This window comes from Opisthocomus hoazin, chromosome 14 (assembly GCF_030867145.1).
Source record: "Opisthocomus hoazin isolate bOpiHoa1 chromosome 14, bOpiHoa1.hap1, whole genome shotgun sequence".
NCBI classification, from domain to species: domain Eukaryota; kingdom Metazoa; phylum Chordata; class Aves; order Opisthocomiformes; family Opisthocomidae; genus Opisthocomus; species Opisthocomus hoazin.
The window spans coordinates 19587750-19606744 of record NC_134427.1 but is presented as its reverse complement, the minus strand read 5'-3'; the positions used below and the strand labels follow the sequence as shown (position 1 = coordinate 19606744).

Below are 18995 nucleotides of genomic sequence, written 5' to 3'. Positions count from 1 at the left end.
GTAGGCAAACAAGCTGCAATATGATATGGATAACTATTTTCTTGGAGATCACACTGGCCCTGACCAAGAAGTGCAAGTGAGAGGAGACAGCATTCCGCATTTCTCTATGTCGTCATTTATTGGTGAAGATGAAACTGTGCGATTCGTGCCCGTTACACTACCATGACAAAATGACCATAATGGGGACCGTCTGACAGTAAAAAGAAACTTTATAATGGATTAAAAGATCTTTGCCTTAAATTTTTCTGAGCTGTTTTTCTCATGGCTGCTAGAGATATGCTCTGCTTTCAAAATAAACCCACACAGGCTGTTCTGATTAACCAGTGGAATTAAGGCACTTTTACCAAAACACATTTCCAAAGGCAACATGTCAAACCCCAACAATTAAGTAATTTGCATAGGCCTATATATTAAGTTTTAAGATAACCTGGTTTATATTTAGTTCACACACACAAATTAACAAAATATAGCAGCATACAACCTATGAAAAGCTTAAGAAATTTATTAGATGCACAGATAAAGTGCTGTAACAGAGAAACTTGTGTAAATCCTTTTTAAAATAAATAAGGTACAGTTAAACCACCTTTGACTCATTTTAGCTCTGAAAGAAAAGTCAGCCTGCGTTTTGATGATCTGAATTTTAAGGTCAAGGTGCAATATATCGTAGCTATAACAGTGGTTGTGATCTCTCGACTATTTGAGTCTCCTGTTCCTCTTGAGGTTTCCCAGAAACAGGAAGGCTATTGCAAAACGTATACATTAGACATAGTTCCTTTTACAGAAACATTTTTGTAATAAAGTGTGGTTGCTCAAATACATGTTAAAATATTTAACAAGGAAACAGTTTTCTTCTGATCCAGTTGATCTTTTAAACAAGACAATGTATTTTTTCTACGATGCAGCCCACAGGAGGGAACGGAAGTAAACATCCTCCTTAACTGAAGACTGTTTTGCTTTAAGAACTGAACTATTGCATTATACGAGAGCAAGAAATATCCATTTGTTGTTATCCCTTTCTCCTAACAAACAGCCCAGTGATATACTGATTTTTTGCCTTAATCTCAAAGGTCCTCTTGTGTTCAGGAAAGACACACATGTTAAAAAGAGGTTCCCTTTAAGGGTCTTATTATAAGATCTTTTACTGCCTTTCCATCTGGGGAAGCTCTTTGAGAGCAGGAACCGTCACTGTCGGAGTTTTGGATGCTACCAGGTTTTTGTGCTCTGTTATCTGTGATTTCAGGCACTTTGGGGCGAACATGGCTGTTTGATATAAGTCAATGCAGTAATACTAGCAATGTGCTCAATACTCAGAAGGGTCACCACAGTTTCCTTCATACACTCAGGATTTCAAATTCTTCTTCCAACTCAAATAGCTTGTCAGTAGATTCAATGAGTTCTGAAAAAAAAAACAAACACAATTTAGAATCTGAAGACATGCCTGATGTTGTTTACTTAAAAACAGAAACAAACAAAAAATTTCTGGAATGTGGCCTTCAAAGCATTTTGTAAGATTAAAAAAAAAGGTATGTGTCTGTGCTAGCAATTGTACATGGCCTGTTTGGATAAATGTCTGACATTCTGTAAGGAGAAGGGATTTAACCGCATGGTGATCGCTTGACACTTCGGGAAGCATCGTTATTCCACCGGTGGTTATTCCTCTGTTTGCTCACGAGGAAGGCTGCACTACACAACAGCCCTTCCAGTCGGAACCGCACCTGCCCCGGTCGTCGTCACTTCTGGCTTCGCTGGGGGTACGAAGGGAGGCCAGTGAGGGGGGTGCTTCTGGACCAGCTCAAACATCCGCAGGCTCTGCTGCTTCAAAATCTCCTGCGGACAGAACACTCGTGTTTGAAAAGATGCCTCAAGAGAAGCTTCAAACATGAAAAATGTCTGCTCAATTAAAAACATTTTTAATTATGCATGTCTATGAAAAAACAATGGCTTTATGCAGACACACCATTATTTCAAGTACCTGCCATTATGAGTCACTGCTTTGCACGTCTCTGTAATATTTTCCTAGCTGAAAACACCTGGAAGACAGATCTCTGGAACTGTCGTGCAGGTTATCAGTGCGCTATAACTAGCTTTGCTATCCATACACCTATAATTCTGTCTACAAGTGGCAAATGGACCCCAAGAACGTACAGTATTTTCTGCCTTTTAAAAGAAAATGACTTGCACAGACCTCTCTGTGTTCAAGTTTTTTGATGCTCAGTGGGAACAAAAGACAGATCTATCCGCTCAAAAAAAACAACAGCTTTTGAAGGGTCGGTTTTGATCAGGAGAAAGAAGTTATTATTCCACTCCTCTTCAGTCAGGTAAGCTACGTCATACCCTGCATTTCAGTTGTCTACAAACTGTTTTCCTTAGCCTTTCTTTTTCGTTTTAAAAAATGCCTTTAGAGGTTGATGCTACTTCACATTCATACTTCTGTTGCTTAGCACACCTGCTGCACACAGAAATGTCCTGAAGTCCTTTTCCCATGGCAGCAAGCATATTCAGCAGGAGCTGGAGGGATTCGGCAATTACAGAATCAGATCTTTTGTGGTACTAAGGACTAACGGTCATAATATATTATTACATCTTCTAATTATGTCAAACGATAAAAAAGGATCACGAAGCAAATAAATAAATAAATTGCTAAAACATGGTGGTTAATTTTTACTTGTAACATTTATTTCTCAGTAAATTACTCTGTTTCAGCCAGTAACATCGTAGTGCTAAAAAAAGAAAACCTTTTTAAGGGTATCTGTTCACACCCATTTTCCCAGTGGCAGGGTTCATGGCTGTCAAACTGCTGAACAAGCTCCGATTAGCAATTCAGTACGACTGGCTGACCCCGATGCATTAATGCATTCTTCTCTATGGCTCATTTAATTTGCATGCAGAGAAAGATGTAATGGGAACTTCCATTTTAAAAAAAAAAAGTATGTCATATTTCATACGGAGAAAATAAAGATAGCATTATTACCTTTTGTACAAGGCTACACCAGTTATCAAAATCACATTCTTCTTTGCAAAAGAAGCCCTAAGGAAAAAACACATACAGTAGTAGTATTAAATAATAACAGTATGTCAATGAATGAAGGACGCTGCGGTATCTTTATGCATTGTTTAAAGCTTTAGAAACACGTCTCGAGCGACAATCGCCCGTAACCCAACCAAAGGATACCAGCACGGCATCAGATCTGACGTCTTCAACTACCACAGTATTCTTGTGATACATACTGGATGACTTCTACAAGTAATTCCATTTAAAGATTTGTAAACTATGACCTAAAATAAGTTAAGCTTAAATAGCTTGTCCAGAGTGACCATGCATCTATGGTAGGGATGGAATAAAATAAGGAAACCTGATTCAGTTCCTTGCTGTGACCTTCAAAGTACTTCTTGCAGAAGGGAAGTGCTGCTCAGTAAAGAGGGTGAATTAGCTCCCCGGACACAAACAGCCGGTTCCCTGCTTGACTCAAGGTTAATGGATCCTATGCAGTTAATGCATAAACGACCACATGTTGAATTTTAGATCGTGGAAGGCTGCCCCATGATCCTGATTCGGCTCAAGGAAATGCGTTACTGCCCTTATCAATGTACAGAGGCATTACTGTGAAATAAAGAATACACATCTGTTATTTCCCAACACTTACTAAAGCTACCGAAGGGTCTAAATTCATGATCTTCATTCTGTGTGGGGCTTGCTGGCAGTGGAAGCTCTCATCATCAACTGTGCCATTTTCTTCCAAATCTACAAAACTCTGAGTGGTGTGAGGGTCCAAATAGATCAGCTCATTGCCTGTACGGGTGAAATCCAGACATTGATAATAAGCAAGAGACTTTAATAAACACTTACTCCATCCAGACTTGTAAAACAGAAATTAGATTATCATCACAGTTAATATCTAGACTTTCTAGCTAGGCAGTCTTTCAGAGAATCAGAAAGTTAGGCACAGTAGTTTCCCACAGGGTATTTAGTATAATTTTATCTTGTGACCTATTACTGTAGATTTTTTGGTTGGTTTATTCCACCTTTGTTGCATACTTTCCTTTTTCTGTGAGATACATTTTTTTTAAAAAAAATGTCAACTGTTGTAATCCCCAACATTCCACAGATCAAAAAGTACAGGATGACCACAAATGCAACCTGTAATCCCATCAGGCATTCATTCAGAAATTGGAACAAAGAAGTCTGACTAAAACAGTTCGGGTTTTACAAAAGGAAGAACAAAATACCCATAAAATTATGGATCAAACTGGGGTGAAATCTGAAAGACTGAATCTAGTATTAACTCTTGCTTTAATTAATAAAGGAATACATGGAAGGTGAAAAAGATCCTGCTATCAGAAGAAGTTTGAAATATGAGAAAATAATTTAAGAAAACTGGGAAGCAAAAAAATAGGCCAAGACACCCTGCATTAGGAAGTACTAATGATTATGAAAAAAATCAGCAGTTTAGCAGTGACATTCGACACTTGTCAAATGCTGTCAACCATTCTCAGTGTGTCGTTCTTGCTTAGACCATTACCTATTTTTACCTCAAGCTTTGCTGCTCTTTTTCTGTTCCTGTAAGGATGATACCACATTGTTCCCTGAAGTATTTGGGGTGTGTTTCTTCATTTCTTATACTCTATTCGCATGCTTAAACTGCTTACTGTTTTCCCTTCCGAAAAACCCCCCTTTCTCTTTAGATCATATGTGTATTTGGGATAAGTTTCTTTTTTCCTTACCTAAAAATCCGATGAAATAATAAGCATTATTTGGTTTCCCTCCTAACGCTCCCAAAGACTGTGGCATCTTAAAGCATTCCTAGGGGTTCAAAAGGAGAAAAATGAAATTGTAGCCGATTTGTTTATTGATGTAACAGATACCTCAACTTATTTCACAGTAACAAGCAATTCACTGGTAAAGCCCTTACTTTAAACGCATCAATATACACTGGATTTATGTGATTTATTCCTAGCCGTAGAGGTATAATAAGCAAGAGGGGCTTCCAGCCTGTGCAGAATCCTGCTGGGTTCTTATTTCGGCCGAGAGCACTTCTGTGCAAATGTGCACTGCTGTGGGCCGCGCCGCTGCTCTGGGGAGGGGACCAGCACATTTTCTCTGCGGGAATAAAAACAGAGATCAGCGAACGCACAAAGAGGAACACAGAGCAGATCTTCCTCTCAATCGTGAATTAACCTACTTCACCAGACACCTTTACAGAGCTCCTGTTTTAAGGCGGAAGGAGCAGGACATGGCAATCGTAACTATTTAGAAGACGTAATTCTAGCAGACAGAATATGTGCTGGCACATTAGTGAGACATGAGATACACGACAGGGGGATCAAAATTTAAGACTGAAGTTACATTTACTACTAGCATTATTAATACTGGCAAGCTTTGCCCATAAAATGTCAGGGAAATGAAATGGCAGAGATGATAGCATTAGGAACTCTTCAGGGAACTCCTTACTTCCAATGAAGCGAACATAAAATAAGCAGGAGAAGGGACTAAAGTAGAAATAAGCTGTGGATAAATACCACTTGTAAACCCACCTTTCTTCCAACTGAAAATGAAACCTGGACATGTGTTTCTCTAGGATCTGCCCCTGGTTTCTCTTTTGCAGGACAAAAGCACATCTCTTTGGCAAGCTCTGTATTAAAAACAGTTCTCTATTTCTACACGCTGCAGCTTCGTTCCATTTCTCAGATAGGAGTTTAGCTAGCACAGACCAAACTCCACGGTATGTGAGGTGGCCACCAAAAAGGCCTACGTCATTCTGCGCTACCTTTAGTTCTGGACACCCAAAACCTGAGTCTGCATTTCCTTTATTCCTTTTCTTTCCCTGGGAACTAGCAGGGATGGCCCAAAAGCATTCTGTTCATATTTCGATAGATTCAGGAAAGTGGAGTCAAATCAAATACTGTAATCAGAGAACTCATGTTTCACTTACTGATATCTTCAATGACCACTGTATTGTCCATAGATACGTACACTGCTAATGAATTCCATTCATCAAATAAAGCAAGCTTCCTAGAAAACATTAAAGTAGTAATTAATATAAACTAATTAGGACCACAGGCATAGCTTTTCCTTCAGTACAATTAGATGGTTCTTGAGTAAAAAAAAGTGTTTCTTTGGAAAAACATATTTGTTAGATTTTTTTTTTTTAAGTCTCCATGTAATAAAAAGAGAACTTTGAATATTTACAGTTTAATATATTTAGAAAAATAAATACTGAGTGGTACCAGGAAAAGCACGCACACCGTATCATGTGAAAGCTGTTTTGTCCTTTTGCCAAATGCAGCGATAGTAACAGCTCAACCACGTAATTATGTTTATTACATTTTATTGCATTTAACAGCCTCCGCAATGGGATCCTGCCTGTTGTGCTTGGCACTGTCTAGAGAAGGAAAAAAATTCTGGTGCCAGTTTTGCACATCGCTTTTTGCTTAAGAAGTTCCAGTAAATTCAGTGGAACTATTTCTGTGCATGTGTGGACAGCGGACTCAGGGTGTTCAAAGCTGGATCAGCTAAAGGTTTCTGGCAGAAAGAGTTAGGAGGGAGGCATTATAGCACACAGGTTTCTGTCCACTTGTGTGAAATCCAAAACTCTGGAGAAGGGAGCTACACTCTTAAGCTGCCCAGGCAGAGTCAGCTGTCTAAAATAAGCCAGAAAAACCTGTACGTGAGCACTAAGCCATGAAGAATTTGTAAGTGAGCAGAGCTGGAGGCCAGCGCATGCTTTAGCTCCTCTCTCTTTCTCTCCAGAATGCGTGTCAGTCCCAGGGCTGCAAAGAATTGCTGCCGAGCACCCAGGACCTGCAGTCCAGCCTCCACCTGAGATCTGGCACCTCCACCCATCCCTCAGAAATGGAGCAAGTCAGCTCTTCTCAGCGTGGCTTCTGGTCCAGGAAGAGCTGCCCGTGTTGCACACGGCAGCCTTCAGGCAGAGCTGCGGCTCAGGCAGCGAAACACTGCAGGTCAGTTCCCTCCTTGGCCTGGATGGCTTCACTCCGACGTTTCACACCACCGCGCTGGCCTGCACGGTGGCAATCCTGCCCTGTCAAAGCTGTGCCACCCTGTGGGAAGGGACACGCATCTCTGGTGCTTACTGGTTAGGGCACGTCAACGGCACAGCACGGGAGACCTTTCTGCAGGCCTTCCCCAGGCTCTTGGCATACGGTAATTTAGAACTCGCCCAACCCCAACTCCGTACCTGCCCACCGCACTACAGCATCGCGGTCCGCACTCTACTTGCGAACACACAGCATACATATTCCTAATTCTAAGCAAGAGCAAGATCAGCCTTTAAAACTGCCTCTTGGGCCTTATCTTGGTCTCTGACCTTAGCTGCCCCAGGGGAGGACATTCTGAATGAGCTCGTGTCATTTGACTTACTTCAGTACTTGAGCAACTGTATTTGGTCCAAACCATTCTCCAATTGATTTCCCCTCTCCAACACCCATCTGCGCTGTTTTTATGAGGGAAAACACACACAAAGAGAAAAGAAAAAAAAGACCACAGAGAGTCTGGTCACAATATATATTGAATAGCACGACCTACTAGTATTTTGACATACATTCTAGAGCAATTGCAAACGGTATTTAGCAACAATTATTTTCTCAATCTATGCTCTTTTCCAATCTTAATGACTGCTAGTTCCTTCCCCAAAAGTTCCTAAACTGTAATAAGAATTACAAATATTACTGTCCTTTATTACAAATTACAGCAAAAAATTTCGTGATTGTCTATTTTAATGCTATCAACTCTGGTACCCAAGGCTTACATAATTTATGAAGAGCTAGATTCTAGCACACAGATTTATTTAGGTCTCAGCGAATGACATTTCTGAATTATTATACTTTGTACCCATTTGTATGCATTTTAATTTATATATAAACATGTACATTGTCTTCATAATCACCTTTTTAAAATTTCAAATTATCATATTTCAAATTAGAAAGTTTCAATACAGTAGGAATTTCAGTGGGGAGAAAAAAAGTTGATGCATGTTCTTACCCATTTGGTGGATGGAATAACAGCAATCTTTTCTGTCTAGAAAGCACCGTAAGATTCTGTGATATTCTTCTGGTTGTTTTTTGTGTTTTTCCCATTGCCAGTCTTACAGGAAAAAAGTTATACACGTTAACAAAATAACGTTTCCATTGTCCCGATCAAATTTCTAGATAGTAGAAAGCCATACAATGAGATGTGAAACAACTCATGTACAATTCATCTCTAATATTTACATTTTGTTTAGAGTTTCTAGAAGTCACAGCTTGTCATTTATTATCAAGCTGTCCTTTATCATCACAGTCTAGATTGTGAAAACTAGGAAAATAAAACAAAAATGTCAACTGCAAATATACTCTGCGTGATCACTGCCAAGATGCTTGTGATCACTGCTGTATGTGAGCTTCCAAGATTGTCTAGAACTATATGCTCTGTTTAGATTTTTTCAGATTTGTAAGCGTACATCAGATAGTGATATAAGATCCATAAAGCAAAGTCCAAACACAGTGCTGGCCCTCTCCCACAGCAAAACCCAAAACACAGCTTTGCCACGTATGCTCTCGCTGCTAACGTAAGGTAGTCGCCACCCATTTACTGACAGAGAAGCACATACACAGGACTGATACTATGAAGTGGCTACACACTGCGAGTTCATATCCTAGTTTTTCTCAGGTGATTTGCTTGTTTGCCTACTCCTTCAGTTAAATCTTTGCACCTCCATTCTGTGGACTCTGCTATTCAAGTGGATAAACCCTTCTGTGGATTCAGGTATTGAAGCAGATAAATGATAAATCCACAAAGCCTGCTGCCACAGAAACCCCAGCACAACGGTGTAAGGATCACAAGACCTACCCGTAATCATTTGATTGACAGAGCAGCTACACATAGACCAGACCTACGATACCCACCTGCGATGCGAGGTGCTGATGCAGGCTTAAGAGCTTGCACTAACGGGTTCTGTTGTGGGGTTTGGACCTCAGGCTGGTGAGGGTGTGTGGTCTGTGAAGTACTTTGTACGATGTCTATCACTATGTCACTGTTCACACAGTCACCCTGTGCAAACATCTGGTGGCTACGTGAGCAATGAAGGGAAGGGTAAGAACTCCGGCCCACGGCCGCAGCTTCTCCCTTGGCCTCAACTTGGGTATTCCTCGAAAAATTTTATAAAACAATGACAACGGGATTCCCTATTTGTCATCCCTCTATTTCTCTGCTTAAGGCCAGCATGACTTCACCCCATCAGACAAGAATAATTCACTAGTAACTCCTATCAGGGCATCAGAGAAAGTTTCATCAATAAATATACATTTCGTGCTTTTATGGAAAACTACAACAAAATTGAAATGGTCTCCAAACAACACAGAAGTTCACTCAGCAACAGTACTCACCTCTTCCTAAATGTCTGCAGATCAGCGCCTGGGCCAGCATCATCTGCCCACATCGCAGCATACATCCCCAGCCAGCATCAGACGAAGGACCAGTGCCTCCTATTAAAAAAATTCATTACAATCAACACGGGCTTTAAAATGAGCACAGCGCCTGAGAGAAAATTTTGGAGTTAAAATCTCTAACAATTGTCCTACAGATAAGCAGCACTGAGCAAGACCTTTTCTTTCCACACTGCGGGCCGTAACTTTACTGCTTGCTCTACAAACACGGAGACCTGATGACAGGGAGGTACAGGTAAACACAGTTTTTAACAGCTCTAATATTTTGTTTGCATAAACAGTTAAAACGATGCTCAAAATGTTCTAATACTGTAAAAACCATTTTTCAGTCCATGATAACATCACTGCTATCTAACGTATAACAAGGCAGCTGGTCTGATGCATACTCACCGATAGGCGAAAACTTTCTTCTATACGTAAACCAGAGACGAGCACTTATATCCAGCAAGAACTTAGATTTGTCTAGAATATTTTTAAGAGAAAATAAATTATTAAAATGAACTTTTAAAACTGAAAAACTCTAATCTTCCCTGGGCAGTCAATATATAGAGCGCAGGAAGACTCCTGTTAGCTTTTACATATAAGACCCTTAATATTTAAAACATTTTTTAGCTATTTAAACACAGAGCTTTTGTAGACTGCTAATTAATGTTAACGATGAAATAATTGTTAGCCAATGAAGTTTTACAGGGTGTTTGGAATGACTATACCCAGCTTGAACAAAACAACAACGGAGAACTATGTCCTCGGGAAAGAAGTGGTAGAGCAAGTTAAGAAAGGTGAAGAATTTCTACACACAAACCAACATGGAATTATGCATTACCTCCAAACCCGATGCGGGGTCATTTTAAGAAAAGGTTAATATCATTAAATTTAATTAAGTAAATATCATTAAATTTAATTAAGTATCTCTCTCTTGTTTTTTTTTTCCTGATACATGCACTTACAGAATTCTCCCAAAGGCTCAGAAGGACTCTTCAGAATTATATATTTGCTGCACTTTCCCTGAGCCGTGGCTCAGCCTGACTGGCCTTTTCAAGCGATCCTTCAGCCGACCACGGCTGTGTGCGGTACCCTCAGCGCCTTGGACACCAGGCCTGCACTGACGGCCACTGCCCTTGGCATGTCACACAGGAGGATCCCCTGGTCTTCTCCCCAGGGGGCAAAACTAATTTCTGAAATCTCATTTTTCTACGATATATAAATACATCACTCTGCTATGACTTCTAGGTCATATATTTATTTTCATCACAATACAGTACATGCCCTGGATTAATTTTATTATTACTATTATTTTTCTTTTGAAATATCATTTTAGTCGCAAATAAGAGGCTGCAGACAAGCATCCCTCAAGGGCAAATAACATTAGTAATAACGAAGATCCCCCCAAATTATTTATCTATATCTGAGGCATCTGCGGTTGAGAAACGACCAGCCTTACACCTGACTAGCCTTTGCTACAAGTACGATCTCTTTGCATGAATTATGGTAGAAAGTATATTAGTGAACTTCTGGTTTCATTTTAGGATGAATACCGCTGCTTCTAGTTGGTGTCCTGTGGATGGAGAACAAACTTCTCTCATGAGACATTTGGAGAACAAAAGGAAATCAGGAGCTGCTACTGCATGTGAACCTGTGAATGCTCTACAGATTTTTCAGGTGAATTCTCATTCTGGAGATACCTGTGTTTAGGTGGTGTTGCCTTCCCAGAATCCACGCGGGCTCATCAGTTTCTGGAAATTCTTCTAAGTAGTCTGACAAAATCGTGATCTGGTTTTCATACCTAGATAAAACTGAACAGCAACACACAAAATTCAAACTCCATTTTGTCCCTTTGTTCTTTCACACACAGCTTTGAGTTCCTGGGCTGCACTAGCTGCAGCTAGTCCGTGCAGTATTTGGGTCTTCTGAACGGTGCTGCCAGCTGCGTTTACTCTTTTCCTTTAACAAGCTGTTCTGGCACCGAAATATCCAATGTCCCGGCTGGTTTTTATTTCAGTTCTCAGCGAGGGCTGAGAGAATAACACGGCACCTGGATTATAGTCAGTCTGACCCAAGACAGCAGCAGAAGTTCAGGATGACTGCAGCGAGAGTAAGACTCAGCTCAAGGAAATGAGGAAAGGGGAAAACAATTTAGGCATCGCAGCGCAGGTGCCCACGCTCGATCTTAGCTATGCTCAGAGCGGTTACGTCCTCGTGCTTAATGGGAAGCACGTGAGAAACGTTAGCACGGCTGAGTTTTACTTTCCTAACTGGAGATTTGGAACGCTTCAAAATAGAAGATAAATTAATGTTGTTATTCAGTGCTAGACCTGTTTACTGTAAAAATGACAAATGATAATTAACAGTGCTTAAGGAAGACCATTCCATTAGATAAACTAATTAAAGCAGGGGTTGTTGGAAGAGGAAAACAGGCCTTCAAGTGCAGAAATTAATGTAAAATTATTTCTTTTACACACCAATCTTAAGGAATACATTGCTAAAAAACCACAAGCTGAAAGCAAATGCAATTGTATCTTATTTTTCAAGTAAGGTTTTAAAGCTCCACCCCCCCACCCCACCCCCGCTGTCAGGGAACCCCTGAGGCCCTCGGGGAAGGAACCGCCGGGCTCTCCCGTTTCCCTCCCGCACAGCCCCGACCTTCCACCGGCCCGGCCCCGCGGCAGCCGCCCGCCTCGACACCGGCCCCAGCGCGGCCGGCCGAGCCCCTCACCCCCGGGAGAGGCCGCGGGGCCCCGCCGGCCAAACCCCTCTCCCAGGGCAGCGCCGCCGCCTCCCGCCTCGCCCCTCAGCCCGCGGCCCCTGGGGCGGGCGGGCCGCCGGCCCGGCCCCTCACCGGCCTCCCTGCCCCGCCCGCCCCTCTCCCCCTCCGCGGCCCCGGGCCGCCGCCGCCACCCCTCACCCGACTCCATCCTCCCGCTGTCACCATCCTCCTCCTCGCCCCGACACGGAGGCACAACACGGCCGCCGCGCGGGGCACCCTGGGAGCCGCAGTCCCGCCGACCGGCCGCAGCGCACCGCCTCCCGCCCGCTGGACTACAAATCCCGGCAGTCCCCGCAGCTCGAGGAAGGGGGGGAGAGACGAGCAGGCCGGCGGGTTCAATTGGCTGGGCTGACGCCGGCGTCCCTCTGGTTGGCCGGGGCGCAAGCCGGAGCCCCGCCCCTGTCGGCAGGGCGAGGCGGTGAGCATGGAGGGCGCCGTGTCCGACGTGCGGGTCTGCAACCTGGCCTACGCGGGGCGGCTGGAGGAGCTGCGGGCCCAGCTGCTGCGCGACAGGGCCCTGGCCACCAAGGCCGACCAGGTCAGCCGCCTCCCGCCCTCCCCGGCCGCCGGCGCGGGAGCGGGCGGCCTGCGGGGCCGCTCCCGCCGGCCGCTCCCCTCCCGCTCAGCGCCGGCTCCCTCCTTCCCTCCCTCAGGACAGGCGGACCGCGCTGCACTGGGCCTGCTCGGCGGGACACGTGGACGTCGCCGAGCTCCTCCTCAGCCTCGGCGTGCCGGTGGGCGAGAAGGACGATGTGAGTGGGGCAGCCCTGCCGGGACCCTTATTGCCCTTACTGCCCCTTGCTTATTGCCCGTGACTCAGCCCTGCCGAGTCCTGCTTTTTGTCCAGGAATTTTAGTGAAACGCTCCTTAAGAGCAAAGCTGCAAAAGCAGGGGCGTTTGGGTCGTCGTTGGGGGGGGGTCGTGTTGTCTCTAGCCCAGTGTGATCCTCTTAAGTGTGTTGTGCCACATCGTGAGGAACCCTGCAGAGTTCTCATTGTTGGGGAGGGCGTTGTAGAGCAGGTGACAGGTTCAGGGGTTGCACAGTCGCAGAGGAGGTGGCCGGTTCCTGTTCTGGAGGAGGAGGTGGCTGGTTCCTGTTCTGGAGGAGGAGGTGGTCGGTTCCTGTTCTGGAGGAAGGGTTGAAATAATTACATCTGTTATGAAGCATCCTAAAGATCATCCTTGAAGAAGGCAATGCTGTCCCATCAGTTTAATTAGAGGGTGGGATATAGAAGAGATCGCGTAAACTTTTGGATGCCCTTTTCTGCCACTCTTACTTATTCTTAAAAAAGCACTGTGGCGATTTCTGCAGGGGCAAAGTGCCCTGCAAGACGCCGTGCATAACTGCATAACGGAAGTGATTTCTGTCGTTGAACTGGCAGCTTTAGTCAGGTGCTGAATGCAGGCACGTGAGAGGGCGCGAGACTTGTCTCTCTGGTGACAACTGATAATGTTTAGCTTTACGGTTACGAGAATATGTGCAGTACGGCTAACGAGTAGTCACGTCTGTATTGGGGTTATGCTTTGTCATGGTTTTTGCGTGAAACTCCTGGTTTGAATAACGTGGGTTTTTTCTTGCCTCTGTAGGCTGGTTGGACTCCCTTACATATTGCCGCTTCGGCAGGCCGTGATGAAATTGTGAAAGCCCTCATTGCCAAGGGTGCCCACGTTAATGCTGTCAATCAGAACGGCTGTACGCCCCTGCATTATGCAGCCTCCAAAAACAAGCAGGAGGTATGTTTGCCTGTGCTACTGGAGGTGGTGTTGCTCTTGGAAGAAGCATTTAATTGTATTAACTTTCCCTCCTCCTCCCCCCACCCCTTTCTCTTTCTACATATTCAGATTGCAATTATGCTTCTAGAGAATGGAGCTGATCCAGATGCAACAGATCATTTTGAATCCACCCCGTTACACAGAGCAGCAGCCAAAGGAAACCTAAAAATGGTACAGATCCTTCTGCAGCACAATGCGTCTGTTAATATACAGGACTCTGAAGGGAATACTCCTCTGTAAGTACTTTTTGTTTTTATTTTGCTTAATGTAGCATAATCTCTATGAAATGAAGCTCCATTACTTCCATTTCTTTTTTTAATTTCTCGTTGCCTCAAAATACTCCCTTGCTTCACACCTCTGTGTAATTAAAAAGGATTTGAGGCAATCACATGTAGTATTTTGCCTGTGTGTGTGTACATATATACTTTAATTCGTGTTACTACATCTACTTGAAAAGTGCAGAACACCTTTTGTAATAATTTGGAATACGTTCAGTTGCCACTAGAGGGTAGAAAGCGAGCCGATGACATCAAAGCCAGAGGACACTGGTCTTGCAGGCTGGCCTGCTCTGTGCTGCCAAGCAAGAACTAATTATGGAAGCTTTTCTTCACCTTTCTAAGGAAAATAAGTTGCAATTCAAGTACAATCAGTCCAGTGTTTGATATTACCTTAGAGATCAATTTGAGTCTGTTAAAGTAAGAATTTAGCTGCTTTGAAGTTGGTGGCAAGACTGCCGTGTCTACAGTGGAATCAAGGTTTTGCTGTGAACAAGATGAAGCAGTATGTTTTAGCTGCACGTGGAACCCAGTATTGTCCTGGAACACACACGTTTCTTCTCAAGATACCATGCCAAATGGAAAAAAGCATTTGCTGCATTTGCAGTAACTCTTCAGGTCATTTTTAAGTGTTATATGATTTAGTTTATCACTTTTGATTCAAATAGAGATTACCATTTTCCATTTTCACTGTGGGTTATGTGCTCCTTAGCTTTGCTGACTTCAGGGCCAAATTCTAATCTAAAGAAGTGCCTCAACGTTGCGAGGACAGTAGCAGGAGGAACGTTCTTGAGTTGCTTAATGACAGCAGAGTGACTGGACAGCAAGCTTTGGAATCCATGTAGGTAGCTGGTTGCATGTGGTTTTGTTGTTCTAGGACGTATCTCCCCCCCAGAATTCACACGGTCGTTTAGACAAGGCATAATTAACTGCTTTTTATAAGCTTGGACTGTTTAATGGTGGCTGTGGGTTTCTTGTTCTTATTGCAGTCATTTAGCCTGTGATGAAGAGAGAGTGGAGGAGGCAAAGCTGCTGGTGTCTCACGGTGCAAGTATTCTTATTGAGAATAAAGAAGAACTGACCCCCCTGAAAGTGGCAAAAGGTGGCCTGGGAGCCATACTTAAAAGAATGGTGGAAGGCTAGCGGGGACTGCTGACTTGACTCACTTTGCAGTTGCACTTGTATTTAAGACTGCAAACTTCGTGTTTTGATAACTCAGCTAGGATGTCCTGTGTGGCATCAGCATGGTAAAAAAATGTGTATCTCTAGCTTTCCTGCAAGTACCGTGCCAAAACAACCGTTTGTACTTCCTGCTGATTAAATGGATCACCGATTTTAAAGTGTTTTTCAGTATATTGCTGTTCTCTTTCAGTTTACAGTATCATCTGTATAAATGCGGTCATTCCTGCTATTTCAGAACCTAGTCTAGGATTATTTCTTTCAAGACACAGGACCAAAAATGCTGTATCCATTTAAAGTCGATTTTATTTTGGAATACTATTCTAGAGTCTTTGTTTTTTCCCTTAGCCTTTGTGCTTTGTGTGTGGATCTTTGTTGGTGTTTTATGGGTATTGATTCTCTTCCTCCAGATGATTCTAAACTACACCTGTCCCTTTGTAGAATGCAGTTTGCTCAGTTACTTGGATAATTGTATCCATTTTTACTCTTCTTAGTCTATTCAAGTGAGCTCGGAGTGTTTAAAGCTTTCCTGTTGTTATCTATTGTTATCCTGTTTCTTTGAGTCTTTAAATACATGTATTTGGTGAAGTGCACTGGACTGCTTGCGGAATGCAGGTGCAGTTTCAGGGTTACCTCTGCAAATATAGTGTTGTACAATGGATGGCTCTGGATACTTCTCTGGGATGTACTTCGAATCTAATTTTATTTCCTCTTGCTCCTTCTGTAGATTTCTTTTGCTGTTCTGTTTGACTCTCATTACGTAGCACTGACGCTCGCAGCTTACCATCTTGTTTTGTAACAGAAGCCTGGTTTAATCTCTGTTTACTCATAGCAAATCCTGGTAGTAAGTTATTAGAAGGCGGAGCTAAAGAGACCAAGTCTGAAAGGTGACCTTCTTGTTCTGAAGTTGCTAAGATCACTTTTGACACTTGTGGGATAGATTTCCCCCTTCTGAACAAAAGTTGCTGATGCATTTCTGTGAAATAAAGAACTTTCCTAAACAGCAGTCTCTGCTGTTACAAAACTTTATTAAACTTACATGTAACAAAAACAATATTTTCTAAACAGTTTGTACGCTTGGGATGTGAACAACAAGTCAGATGAAACCCTGCCATCCATTACACAGTATGGAAATAGAACGTGTTTGTTCTTCAGCTGCGAGGAGAGGTTGAAATGGAAGATGACAGTTGCTACAGTTTGACTTGTAGGGATTAAGGTAATGCAATTTATTCTGATAAGCAAGACAGCAATTTACAACGAACCAAATATCTTCACCAAGTACTTAAAGTCTATCCTAGAAAGCAGAGTGCAGGCTAAATGTCACTGCAGGTACCTACTGAGAGTGGGAGGGAGAACTTGCCTGTACAGTAAGCTCTGGCCATGCAGACCTTGCCTGAAGGAGGAACCTGACAGAGTAAATGTTTCTTACATATTGTTCAGGCACTGCTGAAAACTTGAACTGAGAAAAGCTGGAGTTAGAATTCTGTGTTCATCCCTGATCTTTGTGTAGCAAAAAAACCCTGCCACATCTCTGTAGCTCTGTAAATCCACTTCCCTAGGAGATGATGGCTTGAATGTTGGCTTAATATCCGGTTTCCATACTAATGATCCCTGCTCCCTCAGGGGAACATAAATGGGCTGTGCAGCAGAGACTGTCGGAACATCTGAGGCAAATTCTGAAAAATATTTCTGCATCCTGCGTAGCTCTGCAGGGTTTTTGAGCTACACACCATGGATCAATACCTAATGTGGCTTGTGCTTTGCCAAGAGCATCAGTGGAAAGCTAGGAACAGTGCCCCATCCTTTTTAATAAACTATTTTACATGAGAGGAACTTTGTAATGAGAACAAACATCTGCCAGAAGGCCTACAAATAGATCTCAATATGTTAAGAATCTCCAAATAAATGTTATTTTCCTTACCTTCCTCCTCACCCCCAGCAATCTGTTTTGCTTATTATTTTTGCTTTTTGTGGTTTTTTTTTTTGGTTGTTGGTTTTTTTTTTTAATACTATCTGTTGCATGCTGGTGGCTAGAAGTATGAGAGGAATTAATAGTCTAGAACTTGTGTTCAGTTGTTCTTTCTTTTTATATAAAAACATTAACATAATTTGAGCAATTTCTAGTTTTTTAGCAAACATAAGACATGTGGTGTTCTAGGAAGACTGTATAGAAGGTAATTACAACTTCACCAGCATAAGCTCCTATCTTACTGTAGCAAATTATATAAGGAATACATGCAGAGGAATTTGTGGAGGTGAGATTAAGGAAAGATATAAAAATTATGGTACAAAATTATGTTAATTGTGATAATGACATGCAGTAAGAAAAATGTAACTAGGACATGTATATACAGGAGATGACTTTAGAAGAACTAATCAACTACAGCAGTGTTGTGAAGAGTTGTTTATATTTTCCCATGAAAGGCAAGAGTAAAAGAATGCCTGGGAATGTCAGAGAAGAAATTATTTAAAATTAATGCCACTGTCGGCCAAGTCGTGAGCTCCCTTGGACCAGTCATTGATTTGAATTATCTCATTTGGAAACGCCTTTGGTAAGAAATGGCACCCAAACAGGAGTAGGTCATCCTTACTCTTCTCTTGCTGTTACTGAGTGTGCTTAATGTCGTAGTTCTGCATGCTTACAAAACTTTGGGTGTGAATGTGAGAGATTTCCAGTAAGCTCCTAAACCTAGATTGAAGGCTGTGAGTTTGTGGATTTTGCTTAGCAAAATTGCCACAAGAGTCAATACGAGAGGTGCCTGGTGTAAGAAGGGACTTCCGTACAGGTCACGACCGAAAGTTCACCCTGGATATTCTGGCGAGAGAGGAGTATGAGGACCCACTGGTAGAATATGGCAGTGTTGATATTAGTAAGGGTTTGACCCTCACAGTCCGGCACAAGCAGTTTTTCAGCTAAAACAATATTATAAAAACACTGTAAATGCTCTTTTATTCTGCGATTAGCCTAAACACTAGGACGTAGGTGTCAAAAACAAATATTTGAAAGCCAAAAAACTGGGTAGAAAGGGCAATGAATAGGGTTATGCTTAATGATCCAAACTGAATCTTGATTAGGACTTCATGCCTTACATCTTCTTTAAATATTACCATTTTTTTCTTCTTCTTTTTTTGTGTTCACTTTCTTCATAAACATATCTGTAGGAACTAAGTCTGAAAGTTTTAGCACATATGTATCCTTTTATCTATTTTAAAGTTGACTGTTGCGTGTAAGTAATGTGTACAGGCTAGGAACAGTCACCAAAGGATTTATGAACATCAGATCCTATAAAAGACTGAAGTGCCAAGAAGTTCCAGATACGTTTTTCTGGAGTGCAACCAGTGTCTCCTGGTGCCAGCGAGTATCGGCCTCGCGTGCTTCAGAAGGGAGCTGCTGAGGCTGTGTGTCTGCATGCACCTGAGCCCCGTGGCCCTTGAGCACCTCGGAAAGTAGGTGTCTCTGCCCTTTTGAAGAACTGAGTTTGCTTGACCTTGGAAATGAGGCCCAGGGAGAAGAGGTGTCTAGTGATTAGGGTGTCTGTGGTTCAGCTCCCTTTTCTCCTTCC

General features: G+C 42.7%; 2 protein-coding genes across 2 annotated transcripts; one reads left to right on the top strand and one right to left on the bottom strand.

Moving 5' to 3' along the window:
• Positions 1-99: 99 nt before the first annotated feature.
• ATG4A (autophagy related 4A cysteine peptidase) lies at positions 100-12454 on the bottom strand. Its single transcript, XM_075435410.1, has 13 exons — positions 12344-12454; positions 11124-11234; positions 9832-9903; positions 9382-9480; positions 8000-8101; positions 7379-7451; positions 5931-6010; positions 4911-5098; positions 4723-4801; positions 3645-3790; positions 2972-3028; positions 1716-1827; positions 100-1396 (listed from the first exon to the last, which is right to left on the bottom strand). The coding sequence occupies exons 1-13, from the start codon at positions 12351-12353 to the stop codon at positions 1332-1334; spliced, it is 1194 nt and encodes a 397-aa protein (XP_075291525.1). The 5' UTR covers positions 12354-12454; the 3' UTR covers positions 100-1331.
• A 128-nt stretch (positions 12455-12582) lies between these two features.
• Positions 12583-15593, top strand: PSMD10 (proteasome 26S subunit, non-ATPase 10). The gene is made up of 5 exons (XM_075435629.1): positions 12583-12743; positions 12859-12957; positions 13793-13939; positions 14048-14214; positions 15243-15593. The coding sequence occupies exons 1-5, from the start codon at positions 12630-12632 to the stop codon at positions 15394-15396; spliced, it is 681 nt and encodes a 226-aa protein (XP_075291744.1). The 5' UTR covers positions 12583-12629; the 3' UTR covers positions 15397-15593.
• Positions 15594-18995: the final 3402 nt, after the last annotated feature.

What these genes read in the sequence shown, in the direction of transcription:
- PSMD10 (XM_075435629.1), top strand. Translation starts at nt 12,630, where the DNA reads ATGGAGGGCGCCGTGTCCGACGTGCGGGTCTGCAACCTGGCCTACGCG. An exon ending in CGGTGGGCGAGAAGGACGAT is followed by an intron (nt 12,958 to 13,792) that starts GTGAGTGGGGCA and finishes TTGCCTCTGTAG; the next exon opens with GCTGGTTGGACTCCCTTACA. An exon ending in TCTGAAGGGAATACTCCTCT is followed by an intron (nt 14,215 to 15,242) that starts GTAAGTACTTTT and finishes TTCTTATTGCAG; the next exon opens with TCATTTAGCCTGTGATGAAG.
- ATG4A (XM_075435410.1), bottom strand. An exon ending in TTATTCCATCCACCAAATGG is followed by an intron (nt 7,452 to 7,999) that starts GTAAGAACATGC and finishes TCATAAAAACAG; the next exon opens with CGCAGATGGGTGTTGGAGAG. An exon ending in AGTGACGACGACCGGGGCAG is followed by an intron (nt 1,397 to 1,715) that starts GTGCGGTTCCGA and finishes TTTTTTTTTCAG; the next exon opens with AACTCATTGAATCTACTGAC.